The 15325-nt window shown below is 42.4% G+C and overlaps 1 protein-coding gene across 2 annotated transcripts in view; it reads left to right on the forward strand.

Annotated features, from left to right (window-relative positions):
• The first annotated feature begins 4165 nt into the window (after nucleotides 1–4165).
• The window catches only part of LOC147449562 (Haloacid dehalogenase-like hydrolase (HAD) superfamily protein), a 35081-nt gene continuing 23921 nt past the window's right edge, over nucleotides 4166–15325 (forward strand). The window contains exons 1-2 of one of the 2 annotated variants that reach the window (XM_086521982.1): nucleotides 4166–4735; nucleotides 4812–5233. In XM_086521982.1, the coding sequence (XP_086378108.1) occupies nucleotides 4982–5233 (252 nt within the window). In that variant the 5' untranslated portion in view covers nucleotides 4166–4735; nucleotides 4812–4981. The remainder of the gene's footprint in view (nucleotides 4736–4811; nucleotides 5234–15325) is intronic. The other variant, XM_086521983.1, reaches the window with a different exon arrangement.

Raw genomic sequence — 15325 nt, forward strand, 5'->3', positions numbered from 1 at the left:
TGGGCTTTAATCCCAACATTTTATACTTTGAGAAATAAGAAAGAACAAGCCAAGATTTCTAAGTCATAATTTCTTTCTAAATGTTGAAGTGGACAAATATCACTTTTAATACATTAGAGCTAAAAGCTTTTAGAAAAATGTCAATATGTTTCAACAAGGACTTTTGTGAAGCTACTTTTGAATAAAGCAACCTAAGATTCATTGAATTCTACTTCAAACTAGTACACATAGCTTACTTTAGAGCATATTGGCAAGCTTTAATAGATCTTAATGTTGGTCATGCAATGTTCTAAAAAAGGGGAAAGTTCACTATGGCCTACATAATGCCAAGGCTATGAGAAGAACTTAATAATAAAAAGTTTCTTTCTGAGAGAAAACAAGAAAGTGACACTAATTTTTTACAACATTTGTTATCACAATAAAATATTATGTTTCCTGAAAAAAGTATAACAATAAACTATTTAGACTATAATATATTCAAAAACATAAAAAATAATGTTTGAACAAGGTGAAGAATCACGGTGGCTTGGTAAGGATATGTAATGTAAAAGTAAATGAGAGTTGTGTTTGTAAGATTTATTTTTTCACAACAAATATTTTGAAAGGTTGTAGAGAGAGTATATTATAAAGAAAGTAATAGACATATGGCAACAATTGACTAGTAGGTGTAGGTCAAATTGTTTCAATGGTAAACATGGAGAAGTTACTTGTTGACCAAATTTGGTTGAACTTAGAAGTTTAGTTTGTTGTTTATTTGTGAAATATTGTAGTCGTGAACTATGTAAAGAAACCAATGTGGTTATCTTAATATAGGTTGGGATTTTAGATGTTATATTGACATTTATATTTCCAAAGGAATGACGGGCTTAAGTAATTTTGCATAAAAATTTAAGTTAACAATAATAATATTAATATTTCATGAAGATGACACCAATTAATGACATTTTCCTTCTTGCAAAATACTCTTAATCAAGTGTTACATGTGACATGTATATATGAGTTTCTTCTTTGAAATTTATTTTATCAACATTGGGAATGTCTAAAATTAATCCCTAATAATGATACATGCTACACTAAAGTAACAAGGTGACATTTGCCTATAAAAACATAAGTTGAAAAAAAAACCTCAATTGTGAAGAAATTCTTTCATTTAAGGATAATTTATAATTTTTTTGTGAAAAAAATAATGAATCTTTACAATTTACAATTCTTTGTAAAGGAATTCTTTCATTCAAAGACAATTTATAAATTTTTAGTTGTAAATTGTCTTCAAATGAAAAAAAAACTTACAACCGAAAAAATATGTTTTAAATAAAAAAGTTACAAAGAAAGTCATTAGGTTCTTAAATGAAGGGACCCGTTGAAACTAACAAGGTGAAAGGTCACATTGGTATACTAAAACAATTTAATGAAATGGACACATGATGTGAGGCTCTTAAATTAAAGGGTTTTTATCAAATTAAAATATAAAAAACAATTCAATCGATTGGCATATTAATTTTTTTATATGAAATAGAGCCCATGCTCTTAAATGAAAGGAATTTTTTACAAACGAAAATAACAAAAAAAGGTGGAAGAGGATGAAAAAGATTGTGTGTGACCCAATTTTCAATGGTCCTCTTTAAAGAAAGAGGTACACAAATGTCAACACCTTTCACAAAAACCTAAAAAAATATATTTAAAAACTAGTAGATTATACATGTGTCCTCCATCCAATCGACTGCATCCACGGTCCACAATCTGCACCAAAAATCCACCCGCCCCACTATGGCCTTCTGCATACCAAAAACCACTTGGAAGCATTGTAGCAAATTGAAGAAAAAAAAAGGTGGAAATGGATTGTGTATGACCCAATATTATTCAATGCCCTTTTTAAAGAGAGAGGTACACAAATGTCAACACCTCCCACAAAGACTTAAAAGAAATATTAAAAAAGAAAGTTTTTTGCCATGTGGTACTAATCAACAATCGCACCAAAAAATCAACCCTTGCTAAGGACTACATAAGAACTCCTTATGTAGTCCAAAAAACAAGAAAAGTGCATGGTGTACACAATTGTTTTGGATATACATTTATGCCATACTGATGAAAAGGAGAAATATTTATGAAATTTGATTTAAGGTGGGCATTGCATCATTTCAATATACCTACTTTGTTTTTGCAACAAACACTCATGGTCACATCAAACCAAAAGTTTGTGTTCTTATTCTAACAACTTTTTGTTAAGTAGCCCTCAGGGTAGATCCTCTCAGCCATAGGTCCTCAATAACAAATAACTCTCTTTGTGTTTTATTCTAACAACTTTCCCTTAAGTAACCCTCAGGGTAGATCCTCTCAGCCATAGATCCTCAATAATAAATAGCTACTTGAAAACACACAAACAAGTCACATATAAAGTTTTTGAAATTGTTCTCAATTTTTCATTTGTGCCTTTTGCCTTCCCCACTTCCTCTTATTTCTTGAGAAGCTAAAAGTCAGTCCATCTACTGTACTAAGGGACATGTTTGGCAAGTGGAAGTAAGTTGGCTTGCTTGTTTCAATACCCTTCTTCAACTGATTTGTATTCTTTCTCATACTTACGTGCACAAAATATGCACAAATGGATGTTATTAGATGCATATTAAACAAAATCCTCAACTTTACTTTATTTGAGGTGTTGAAATGATTTTTTTTCCTAGAGACATACATGTTCTTTTAAAGCAAAAATTTAACAGTAACGGCACAAATTATGGCCAATTATGATTTGAAGAGTGGGAGATCCCAAAAATATAGCGAGTTTAGAGAATTGAGGGTAAAAATGTATAAACAGAGCATGCCATTTACATATCATCTAGGAAATATTATCTTCATGTCTTGCCCTCTCCCATTCCTGCTAATTTGTTTCTTAGTTTTAGCGTCAAGTAAGCAAAGCAGACTCAAATAAATAAGAGTGATGCCATGCACATAATAGACACATTGAAAGGCACTTCAAGGGCGCAATCTTATTTGGATGAATGACTTCTTGGCGATATACAAATTTGTGCATGAAATTTGGTGCTTCCTCAATGAGCCCATTTTGGGTTTGGGAGCATGAAAGAGGTGTAGGAATTAGCGCAATTTGAAGTTTTCCATCCAAAAATGGGGGCCAGATGTGAATATTGCCATGAAAACCGAATCATCTTACAAACTAGTCAATAAATTGTTATTTTGAATGCACATATATTAAGTGATTAACCACAAATTCACTCACATTTCTTTCAAATGACAAACCTGTTGTTGCTGTTCACACCAAACTGGTCATGGCTTTACTTTTCAAATTGACTAGGACCAAAAGGTCAAGTGTGTGGTCTCCTCCACACACTCGACTTCCCTCATCCTTAAGTTCATTCATTTTCCAGAAGAGATCTCGCATATCCTACTAAGGTTTCTAACCTTTAGAAATTCACTTTCAAAGAAATGTTGGATTAAAATGAATTGGGGCACTTATTTTCCTTATTATATTCATTCCTACATCAGAGGAACCCCGTCCCTTGCTCCTAAGGAGAACCTTACCATTTCACTTACCCTTTAAAAATTTTGAAAACAGATTCGAACTTGAACCCCTAGGCATGCTCAACTGTGAGGCAACTCTCGTAGCCACATGAGCTAACACATCAAGCTGTAAGCCGTAGCAATCCGTAAACTTAAAAAAAAAGATTCTTTACTAGTGCTAGCTCCACAAAAGCTCTAGGACACCCTGGCAGGCAACGAGCCTCCGCCTGTGCGCGACCCTTGCTAGTCTTTCCCTCGCCTCGCAAGACCCATGCTGGCCTTTCCCCTACCTTGCACGACCCTTGTTGGACTTTCCCCTTGCCTTGTGTGACACTTACAGTCTGCATTTACTCTCCGAATCTCACTTGATTATCCTTCTTTTTCGATTTAATATTGGTTACTGGTAGGATGCACTAGTGTTTGATTAACAATACTTAAAATTTAGATGTTTGTGGCTAAATTATATTATATTATTATTATTATACTTCTAAAATACTACTAAGGAAGGGTTCCACATGTTGGTAGTCTAAACTTGCCACTGCTCTACTTGTGGAGTTGAGAGCCCGAGATACCCTCTTTCAGTTTGTTGTGTCAAGTTGACAACGCACACATAATGCTGAGTCATGGCATGAAGACAAAAGGGAGGTAAGGAGAGCACGAGGAGACATCGAAAGTTGATCACGTAAGGCATCAACAGTAAGTAGAGGGGCCATTTTATCTTGGTCATTCGAATGCAGAACAGCTCTCTCTTTACTACCCGCCTTTGTCGTTCTCTCGTGGTAGAGTGCCGAAGACGGCGACCTTCTTCCCGAAAATGCGCAGCAGCTTGCCATCGTCATAGCTTCCCCCTGCAGGTTACACCTCCAGCTTATCACTTCATAAAGCTCCTTGCCAAGCAAAATCGACGCTTTCCATTTATGCTTGCGATAAACTGCAAAACAGCTGAATCGACAGTAGAGGAAGGCTCACCTCCCTTTTTCGCACACACGACCTAAATGAGAAGAAGGCTTTGAAGAGGGCATCGATCGCAGCAGCCCAGCTACAAATTTTCATGATCGCACCATTTTTTGTGCCTAGCGGCACTTCAAAGAACTGGATATTTTTTTCTCCTGTTAGGACCTTGTGGCCGTTGACAAAACGTCAAATTCTGTGCGTCACCTGCCAATTCTGAACTTCAGCAGCAGAGCATACCTTCTTCCTAAATCAATATCTGAGCTGGATGCACGTAAGTGTTTTATATTCGATCCTTTCTTTTAATGCTTTGGATGGAGATTTTAATCAAAGTATGCCCTTTTGTTTAGGCTAGCTCATTTTCGGCAAATATGCTGGAAGATGCAGATTGAGTTTTGCCAAATGACAGAGAACATGGAAAACAGATGCTGAAAGGCTTCACACTGGAATGTAAAGAATAATATCTGAAAACCAGGAAAATACAAGTTCAAGACTTTTTAACGTTATCCTTCGCAAGGAAATGCAGGACCCACAGTTTTTAGCCCAAAAAACAGAAAACATCTGGACAGTACTTTGGGAAGTGTGTGTGCAATGGCTCACTCTATTATTTCAGCTCTTGATCCATGCTATTGAAGGAGTACCAGCAATCAAGCAGCTGCTAGAGTTTTCTGGAATTAAACCACTTTACAGTTCAGCTTCTCAAGCTTGCCATATTTCTGATGGATCGAAATTGCTGCCACCGCAAGACAGTAAAGATTCCAACAAACTGACGGTAACTCCGATGTGCTTTTCCAAATCAATTTCAAGCTTGAGAAAGGAATTTTTTGAATGTTAGAACTTAGAGAGAGGTGAGTTTCCAACCTCCAGGCATGTCTGACCTCATGGATGTTTCTTGTGCCACCATTTCTCGTGCACGTCTCTTGTGCTATACATGAAGCCAATTTTAAGCTTTACGTAGAATTATTTTTGTCATCCTTGCTCAAGATTTATGTGAAGCTCTTTGCACATGTTCTTTACGAATTGAAAAGCAGCAAAAACCTATTTGACAAGGATCTTAAGAAACTTCGTTTCTTTATAGGCTCATAATGACTGTTTGTAATAATATTGCTACAAGCTTAGTGATTTAGTGATGTGATATGATTTTTGGGACCATTGTGGCTTACATCTCTCCTAGTATGGATTAGATCAAAGCTTTGCTTATCTTATTTATAGAGAAGTTTTTCTATGTTGAGGTCGCAACAAGTCGTCTGACAACTTGAGGGCTTGCTTGTTCAACCACTTTTCAAGTCATGGAGAAGTAGGGGAATTTACTTGGCCTAATTACAAGTTTGTGTGTTGGAGCTTGATAGAAGGAAGTTTAGGGCTTGTCTTTAGCATAGAAACACTGATAGAATAATGTAGCTTATGGTGGATGGACTATTGATCCATTTATAAATTAATCATAATTAAATTAGGATTTAATTAAAGATAATAACACCAAGTGAATATGGCTGCAAAATAAGCTTGATCAATGTGCCTAAAAGTTGTACACATAAGCTCTTTTGTAGAGCTAGAAAAGATATCTAATATGCAAGCGCTGTAGGTGCCTTCTTCTACGCCTTACATGATGAGACTTTTCAGCTCAGCTTCTACATTAGATACATCACATGACTATTGTCTACTAGGCTTTACACATGGCACATGAGATGGAGAGGACATTTACACACTAGATGCAACAAAACCCGCATGTAGCAATCCTCCCTTGCGTGGGTTTTGTTGCAAGCTCTATGCTATTTTCTCTCCTCCCTTTTCATAAAGGGTGAGGAAGAGAAGGCATAAGCCTCCCCTTAAAACACATAGAAGTTAGTGGAGGGACTCACAATCCTCCCTCACACTCAAAGAGGGCTGGTTTGATCTTTGACAATAGAAGATCAGTGTTGATGCCCACTACTCCTATCCTCTGAAAACAACACTCTGCAACCTGTGGAGCCTCTATTGAGACTGTGTAGTCGACCCTGGCCCTGGATCTCGAAGAACATGGGGGGTACGGACTTCGAGCAAGCACGAATTGCGATGAGGACCTCCAGTTGCGTGAAGGCCCCCATCCATCTGGGAGCTGTTGTCTCTAGAGGGGTGAACCACTCAGCTGGTAAAGCCTCTGTAATGTCCTGGCACATGCTCTACATCCCTCTCATGCCCCGTAGCTGGATGCTCTGTACCTCCTCTGGCAAACCTGAAAACTGAAGCCAGTCGCCTAGAGTGCAGACTGGGCCCTCTCTCTAGGCGACTGGGCCCTCTGCCATGGGATCCCAAGAAACATGAGGCCTACTACCAACCAAGTGGCCTCTCTGAGTGCTAACCATGGGGTTCCAAAAAAAGGGCGGTCTCAAGCGCTCCTACGTGCAAGTGGGCTGGTGCTGCTCCAGGCCACTCCGTAGCTGCTCCCAAGAGCGAAGCAGGCTCGTAGCAAATCGATTATCCAGTCACCCGCTTAGACCAACTTTGCGCATCTCCGTAAAGATTCACCCTGATGGAAGGGCCTCCTGCATGAGGCACTCGAGCTTTAAGCTGCTGAAGCAACAACTCCTTCCAGGGCTCCTCCCCTGGAAGCAGTCCTCTGACAACAAACTTTCCAAAAACGGCTCTGCTCTGCTAGGTCTATGATCCCCAATCCCCCTGAGAACAAGGTATAGTGATGGTCTGCCATGCTACTTTGGCCCGGGCTAACTGAGTGTGGGACCCTGACAAAAGAAAGTTCCTGATCAGCCTCTCTAATTGGCTGATACAGGAACTCGAGAAGATCTAGCAAGATGTGATGTACCACATATTAGCCAACAAAACCTAGTTGGCCACTACAACTCTGCCTGGCAAAGAGAGCCGTGCCGAACTCAAATGTAGCAATTTCCTCTTGATCGACAGGAGGAGGGGAGCAGTCCTGAGTCTGCTGCTCAGGAACAAGTCCAAGCCAACTTGACAACCCAAGTAGTGAACTGTAGTCCCTGGGGGAATCCATCTGAAACCCTCACCTGGCGACCAATCAGGTGTAGGAGCACTGCCAACCCAGAAAGCAAGTGTCTTCCTCCAGTTGATGAGTGCGCCTGATGCACAACAGAACTCCTCAAGAGCCGGCTCACACCTGTGCAGATTCTCCTCTTGGTCCTCCAAGTACAAGACTGAGTCGTCGCAAACTCAACGTCAAGAAGCTCATCTGTCCTAATAGGGAGCTCAAGACCATGCAGGCCAATCTGTTGAGAAGTCAAAAATTTGCTCATCGCCTTAGCATATAACAGAAAGAGGAAGGGGGCAAGAGGGCAACCTTGTCTGGCCGAACGCGTGAGCAAGAAGTGCTCCCCTCTTCCCCTTGCCAAGAGCACCTGACTGTGCGCATGCCTGTAGAGAGTTGACACCTTTGATGCAAGCATCTGTGAAACCCATCCTGCGTAGTGTTCTCCAGGAAGTCCCCGTCAACTCTGTCGTGGGCCTTCTCAAAATCGAGGAGTATCGCCAAATCCTCTCCTTGGATACACGTGAGGGTAGACGCCTCCCAAAAAGTGAAGATGTTGTCAAGGATACTACGCTCCTTCACAAAACCTGTCTGGGTCCCTGTCACGAGGACGTGGCAACTGTTAACTATGTCACGAGGACGTTGCAATTGCTAACCTTAGTTGTTGGTTTCTTTCCAATGATTTCTGTTTTATTTTTGAGACCCTCTTTTTGAAGTTGCAAATGGTCGGACATCGTATGGCCAATGTGAACGGTAGTTTCACCCGCAGACAGGAAGTTGGTCGGCACTGGAATTTGTATAGTAAGAGGATGTCTAGGCTCAATTCAAGATCATGTAGGTCCCCCCGCTGCACTTACAAGCTGGTGGATACTAGGAAGTGAACTCAATAAAGGCACAAAGTCAAGGTGGGGTCACCAAAAGAAAGTACCCGACAGTTGGGCCACATTGCATTTTTGGATGCGGTCCCAATGGGGATAGATGGTCAGAAGACCAGTGGGAGCCCAACGGAAGCATCTCTTAAAAATTAGGGAACTGCTATTTTGGGCCATGAAATTTGTTCACGTCATTATCTCCGGAATGACAAGCGGAACATTTTAGAACTTTGCCGCAAAGTCAACTGGGCAACCAGTCGGGAGATTTTTAAGCGGAAACCCCGAAACGGGAAATTGCTTGTAAACGCGTCAAGTGGCACTATTTGGTGCACTTTCCTCTTGCAGAAAAATGGGCGCTGAATTTTAAGCTGGGAGAGGGCTCATTTGTTGCCTGCCACAGGTTAATAGCTATTGATTGCAAGCTTTCCCTCTCATGTACAGTGTGGTGTAAGGTGCAGCGGAATGAATGTTTGAACTTTGCTCAAGATGAGTGCTCCGATCTGTGCTCAAGGTTCCTTTTTATTCTTATGGAAGGGAGAGCCTTCCGTTCTTAATGAGAGTGCAATGGACACAAACAAAATGAATGGACACTGTGCGTGAAAGTGTATGAGACTGAGAGATAGAGAGAGAAGATAATACGACACCAGAGACGCAAAACCCTCCTCCGAAGGCCCCACTCACGTTGGCGAGTGGTCTACTATGGATTTCACAAACTCGTACGAATGGACGAATGAGAACTGATGCAAGTCTAGGCTATGTCGATGTCGACGACGGGGATGACGAGACCGACTCTAGGGCTGAAAACTGATGCACATTATCTGCTGTCCAAAAACGCCAATGGCTGAAATCTGCTGCTGCCAAAAACGCAAGGAAAACGCTGTTTTGCTGCAGGTTCTTTGTGTCTTCCGCTGCCCTAAAACACGCAGATTTGTAGGCCTTTGAAGTGCTCCAAAAACGCTGATCTGGCTGGTCTTTACTTGCTGAATTTCCGAGGCTTTGTCGCTGATTTGCTGAATCTATGCACTGCTGAAATGCCAGGGAAGTGGGCGATATTGGTCTGCTGAAAAACGCCAGCAGATGGAGGACCTATGGCGATGAGGTTGTGGATGAAAAACACCAGCAGATTCGTGGTCTATGGCGATGAGGCTTGGCTGAAAAACGCTAGGTGCTGAGGGTTCTTGCTGGGAGGAAAAACGCCACCAAGGGGGGGATCTTGCTTGAGAGAGAGGGGGGGGAACCTGCTGCCTGTGGCCCGTGTTCTCCTTCCTCTTTTGCCAAATAGTGCTAGCCTTGGTTTGCTTATATATTATCTTACCCAATTTGCCCTACTCAGTTCCCAACAAAAGTCACTTAAAATAATAAGTGAAAAATGTCAAAAATGGGGAAAATAGGTAAAATACAATGGAAAATTCCCCTGAAGGTTTTTGATGGATTCTAATGGGAATGCTTATGATCATGCTGTGTGCAACGAGAGGATATGCATCTATACTAAGTGCCTAGGCATGCACGGTCTGCGAACAGACTCACAAAAGTGCCAGAACACTTGCTAATCTAGACTGACTGGATTGACGGAACCCTTGTTATGAAATAGCTTGTCCACGGACACATAGGGTTGGATGTGTCACGTGACATGTGGTGCAAGAAGTCATGTCCTGGAACCTGCACACCCCACACTGCTCTCTCTCTTCCCTACGTGCAGTAATGTGATGCCCCACAAGAGGGCTCTTCATTTGACTCATGTACAGTTGTGTGGTTACATGTGTTTTTGCTGAGGCAAGAGCCTCCCTGAGCAGGAACAGGAGTAGCTGATTGCTGCTCCAAAAGCAGGCACCGGTGAGGGTGATAACCTCACCGTACAGGTGTGATTTCAGTGCTGGTTATGCGCTGTATTTTGACTGTTTTTCAGCCATACGGACGCGAGAACCCTTGGGAATAGTGACCCATTCTTAGAGGACAGTTTGGGGACTGTTTAGGGCTGAAAACAAGGCAAAAACCAGTAAATACAGCGAGCTGAATTTACTGTCTTTGGGCATAAATCAGAGGCCAGCAAGGGAATTGGTTTTGGGCAAGTGTTGGGGCTGTTATGCTACCGAAATTTTACCATAACAGGTGGTATCTAGCTGGATACAGGTAAAGAATTCCCATGACTTTACTTTGTAATTTACCCTCCTAACGTATAAAGAAATACCGAAAGGGGCGCCAATTTTGGGGCCTATAGGTTGTTGACGTCTGCTCGGAACATTCTAGCTTCCGAGCCGTGTGTGTGCGTAAGGTTAATTCCCGTGACAGGTTACCTTTGCAAAGTGCTATGTGTGTGTGTGTCTAAAGTAAAGAATTTTGGGTGAAAGCCAAAGCCTACCAGCCTACGGGTCGGTTTTAAGGTTCACGCCGGGATATCAATCTGTCACAAGACGGACACCACATGCCAATAGAAAAGAACAGACTGAACAAACTTTTAGCACTTCAATAACAATTGAACTGAGAGAGAGAGAGACGACACGCGACACGGAGTGGCGGAATTCCACCCCAGAGAGTATTGGCCCCAAACCTTGGCGCCCCTTTCGGTATTTTTTTATATTGCATCATCAAAGTACAAGCCGGTACTCCAAACTTTGCACCTTCTCCAGGAAGCATGCCAGAGAATGAGCCCTAGCCTCATATTTAAAGGCCCTTGGCCTAAAAAGCAGTTTACATGAAAAGCTTTCAAACTCAAAAGCTTTTGGTCCAAAAAGCAGTTTATATGAAAAACTTTCAAACTCAAAAGCTTCTGGTGCAAAAAGCAGTTTACATGAAAAGCTTTCAAACTCAAAAGCTTCTGGTCCAAAAAGCAATGCCAAAAGCTGCCAACGTAAATCACGGAAATCCGTACTGCTTGCCACATCATCATGTCAACGCAATTTTCGGAGACCAGCCACGCTGTTGCAGTTTTAGGGTTAGGGTTTTGAGAATTAGGGTTTGCAGGTTTTAGGGTTAGGGTTTTTAGAATTAGGGTCTGCAGGTTTTAGGGTTAGGCTTTTCAGAATTAGGGTTTGCAGGTTTTAGGGTTAGGGTTTTCAGAATTAGGGTTTCAGCAGTTACGGTTTTTGGCAAAAATTAGGGTTAGGGTTTTTTGCTCTCGGGCAGCCACGTCATCACTTCGTGACACTTCTTTTGTTACTTGTTCTTCTTAGGGTTTAGGCTCCTCGGCCACATCTGTAAGTTGGCTCCATTCTTTAGGCTTTGACACGTCAGTAGTTTGTTACATCTCCCCTTCTTGAAAGAGAGTAATCGTCCTCGATTATAGCATATCTGCAAAACAACTCAAGTTAGTTCAAAAATTTCCGAGGGTCATTTCGAGGGACAATCAGTTTGCTCTTTTTATTAAGGAGTTAGCTTCTCCTTTGTGCTCTTTTGATCAAGGAGTTAGCTTCTCCTTTGGTTGTTTTGATCAAGGAGTTAGCTTCTCCTTTCTGCTCTTTTGATCAAGAGGAGTTAGATTCTCCTTTCGGCTGTTATGATCAAGGAGTTAGCTTCTCCTTTCTGCTCTTTTGATCAAGGAGTTAGCTTCTCCTTTCGTCCATATCGGAACTCTTGATATTCCGGCGTAGTAAAATTAGCCATCACACCTAGACCGTACTGATCTTCCATGGGTGTCTTGATGCACTAAAATTACATACCCAGGTAATCTCATCCAATTAGGAATATTCAGTAATTGGCACATCACAATGCAACACAAATGCTTACATATGCATGTTACAAGACACAACAAACAGCGCCGCTGAGCACTCCCTCAAGACAAACGGTCTGCGGTATGAAGCTACTCAATGACTACCTCGTCACTCCCCCCGCAAATAACCTAAAAAGGTCCGGGCCATGAGCTCAGAGGACTGTACAACCAAACGCTCCCCAGACTGTAGTCTGCGTCGCTCGGAGGTTCAAGCATACAACCAAATGCTCCCCAAGCATCGGCCTGCGTCGTTTGGAGGTTTTCTAGCATACAACGAAACGCTCCCCAGGCATCGGCCTGCGTCGTTCCGAGGTTCAAACAATACCAAAACAGTATTTCTCACTTCTCCACCTGGGAGTAAAAATCACCAATCAATGAAACGAGTATTGAAACCAGAGTCAAAACATTTCAAATCGGCACCAAAACAGTTTTAAAACAGATACCATCCATTTCAAACAGATTCCAAACAAGATCAATCGAGCTCGAAAAGTCGATTGACTTTCCATCTTGAAACCTGCACAAAAAATTAGGGTTAGGTTCCTTCCATGAGGTCGTAGCTGAGCACAGCATGGTCCATCAGCTCTTGGACAAACAATGTTTCTTTAGCTGCGATGGTAGTCCCAAGAGATAGCAATCACACCAAACCTCCAAGGTCATCTGATCGTGAAGAGACATCTACTGGGAGATGTCGAGAAACTTCAAGTTATAATCTGCTAGGGTTTCCATGGCAAGCATTTCAGGATACCCCACTCTGCCAGAAGTTGCACTCCGAAGGAAGATGTCAGAAACCATATAACTTCGGGCAAAAAATTTTCTTGAAAGCTTGTCGAGTACTTGGAGTATGCTGCTTGGTAGCTGTAGACATCAACATCTGCATGGCACTACTTCTGAGAAAAACAGTGACTTGAAACAAATCTGGATCCTTCTCTTGCAAGGGATCTTAATTGGCTTATGCCCTGTAAGACATGAGCGGTGAAGACGGGAGCGAGTCTGATGCGCGATGAAGGGTGGGAGTGGTTGATACCTCAAATATAATTCAATTCCAATAGCTCTGTCTGCTCTTTTGTAGGACCGATATGCTTTCAGAAAAGCACACGCCTGATGCTCAGATACCACTGTCACAAGACGAGCACCACGTGCCAATAGAAAAGAACAGACTGAACAAACTTTTAGCACTTCAATAACAACTGAACTGAGAGAGAGACGACACGCGACACGGAGTGGCGGAATTCCACCCCAGAGAGTATTGGCCCCAAACCTTGGTGCCCCTTTCGGTATTTTTTTATATTGCATCATCAAAGTACAAGCCGGTACTCCAGACTCTGCACCTTCTCCACGAAGCATGCCAGAGAATGAGCCCTAGCCTCATATTTAAAGGCCCTTGGCCTAAAAAGCAGTTTACATGAAAAGCTTTCAAACTCAAAAGATTCTGGTCCAAAAAGCAATGCCAAAAGCTGCCAACGTAAATCACGGAAATTCGTACAGCCTGCCACGTCATCATGCCAACGCAATTTTCGGAAACCAGCCACGTTGTTGTAGTTTTAGGGTTAGGGTTTTCAGAATTAGGGTTTGCAGGTTTTAGGGTTAGGGTTTTCAGAATTAGGGTCTGCAGGTTTTAGGGTTAAGGTTTTCAGAATTAGGGTTTGCAGGTTTTAGGGTTAGGGTTTTCAGAATTAGGGTTTCAGCAGTTAGGGTTTCTGAAATTTAGGGTTTTTGGCAAAAATTAGGGTTAGGGTTTTCTGCTCTCGGGCAACCACGTCATCACTTCGTGACACTTCTTCTGTTACTTGTTGTTCTTAGGGTTTAGGCTCCTCGGCCACATCTGTAAGTTGGCTCCATTCTTTAGGCTTTGACACGTCAGTAGTTTGTTACACAATCACTTTTTCCTCAAGAAGTGAGCCTCGGTTGTTGTGGGTAAAGACAACGTACAGAACACGGGATTACACTATGGCCGACAAAGGGAAGGGCATTATGGAAGAGGGCTCCTCTTCAAAGGACAGACAAGACATTCCTATGGTGTTCAAGATGGGCGAGAGCTCACGACCACGTCAGTCTGTACCTCATGTTGATGTGAATGTCCCTCCAGTACAGGGCTTTATGACTGGGCAACTTGAGGATGATGCGTTCAGGACTCAGTCAGTTGCCGCGGTGAATGTGTTTTCACGACTGGTGCAGAACCCAAGGTTTATGGAGTTCTTGCAAGCGCCATCGGTGCTTCAGCTAAATAGGCAACCTACACCGCGAATAGAGCTTGTTGAGGCTCAAGCCCAAGTACTTCATGCGTTTCAGCAGGAAAGGGAACACTCGCATGTTGCAGAGTCAGGGTCTCCAAAACAGGTTCCTCTCGTCCTTGAACAGGCGGCTAGAACGCCCATTTCGCAAGCTATGCCAGTTTAGCCCGCCACCTTTCAAAGCCTGCATGCTGTCTTGAATGGACAGGGAACTGGTTACTAGGTAATGCACCCAGTTTTTCCACCACCCACGATACATCTTGGGTATTTTGGGGTTGGATCTGTGTTCCAGAGTATGTTTGGTTATGCGCCTGGAAGTCAGCCGTACATGCTAGGAACAATGTTTGGGGGTATGCAAGGCATGATGCCAAACCCCATGTATGGTAGCATCGGCATGCAGCAAGGTTTTCAGAGCAACCAAGGCTAGTTTAGGGTGCCATAGGGTCATTTTGGCATGGCTGGTTTTTCTGGACAGCAGCCAGATATGGCACCTCTGACGCACAATGTTAATGGCCAAGATGTGCCGATGATGCCTACTACAGTGTCCATGTTGCAGACTATTCCTTGTGGCAATTTGGGGGTACTAGAAAAGCCGAAAGCTTACAAAGAAGGTGGTGCAGCTGTAAAGTTTAGCACTTTCAGTGGCTTCGAGGATAAGGCAAAGGCTCTCACTTTCCTCCAACAGTTTGATACAGCTCATGCAGGAGGGAATTTTACAGAGGCCTCTAAGGTCAAGAAAGCTGCCACTTTCTTGAAGGACAATTTGCTTACATGGTGGACTGTCGACATTGTTAATGCAAGGACAGGTACCCGCCACTTGGGTCTACTTCAAACAAATGTTTGCATCTGCTTGGCTGTCAAATAAATTTGAAGCCGATGTCATGACAGATTGGCACCAGCTTACTTTGGCTACATGCAAGAGCTTGCTGGAGTACAATCGGAGGTTTTGTAAAGCGTTACTTTCAGTGACCTTCTGCAGATTTGTGCCATTGACAGAGAAGATAGAGAAGTATTGCTGTGGGCTACCTAAAGGGCTTCGGGACTCCGGTATCAAGAACAGAGTGGCTACCCG

Source organism: Adiantum capillus-veneris, chromosome 10, assembly GCF_014529385.1.
Source record: "Adiantum capillus-veneris isolate H3 chromosome 10, ASM1452938v2, whole genome shotgun sequence".
In the NCBI taxonomy this organism is placed as follows: Eukaryota; Viridiplantae; Streptophyta; class Polypodiopsida; order Polypodiales; family Pteridaceae; genus Adiantum; species Adiantum capillus-veneris.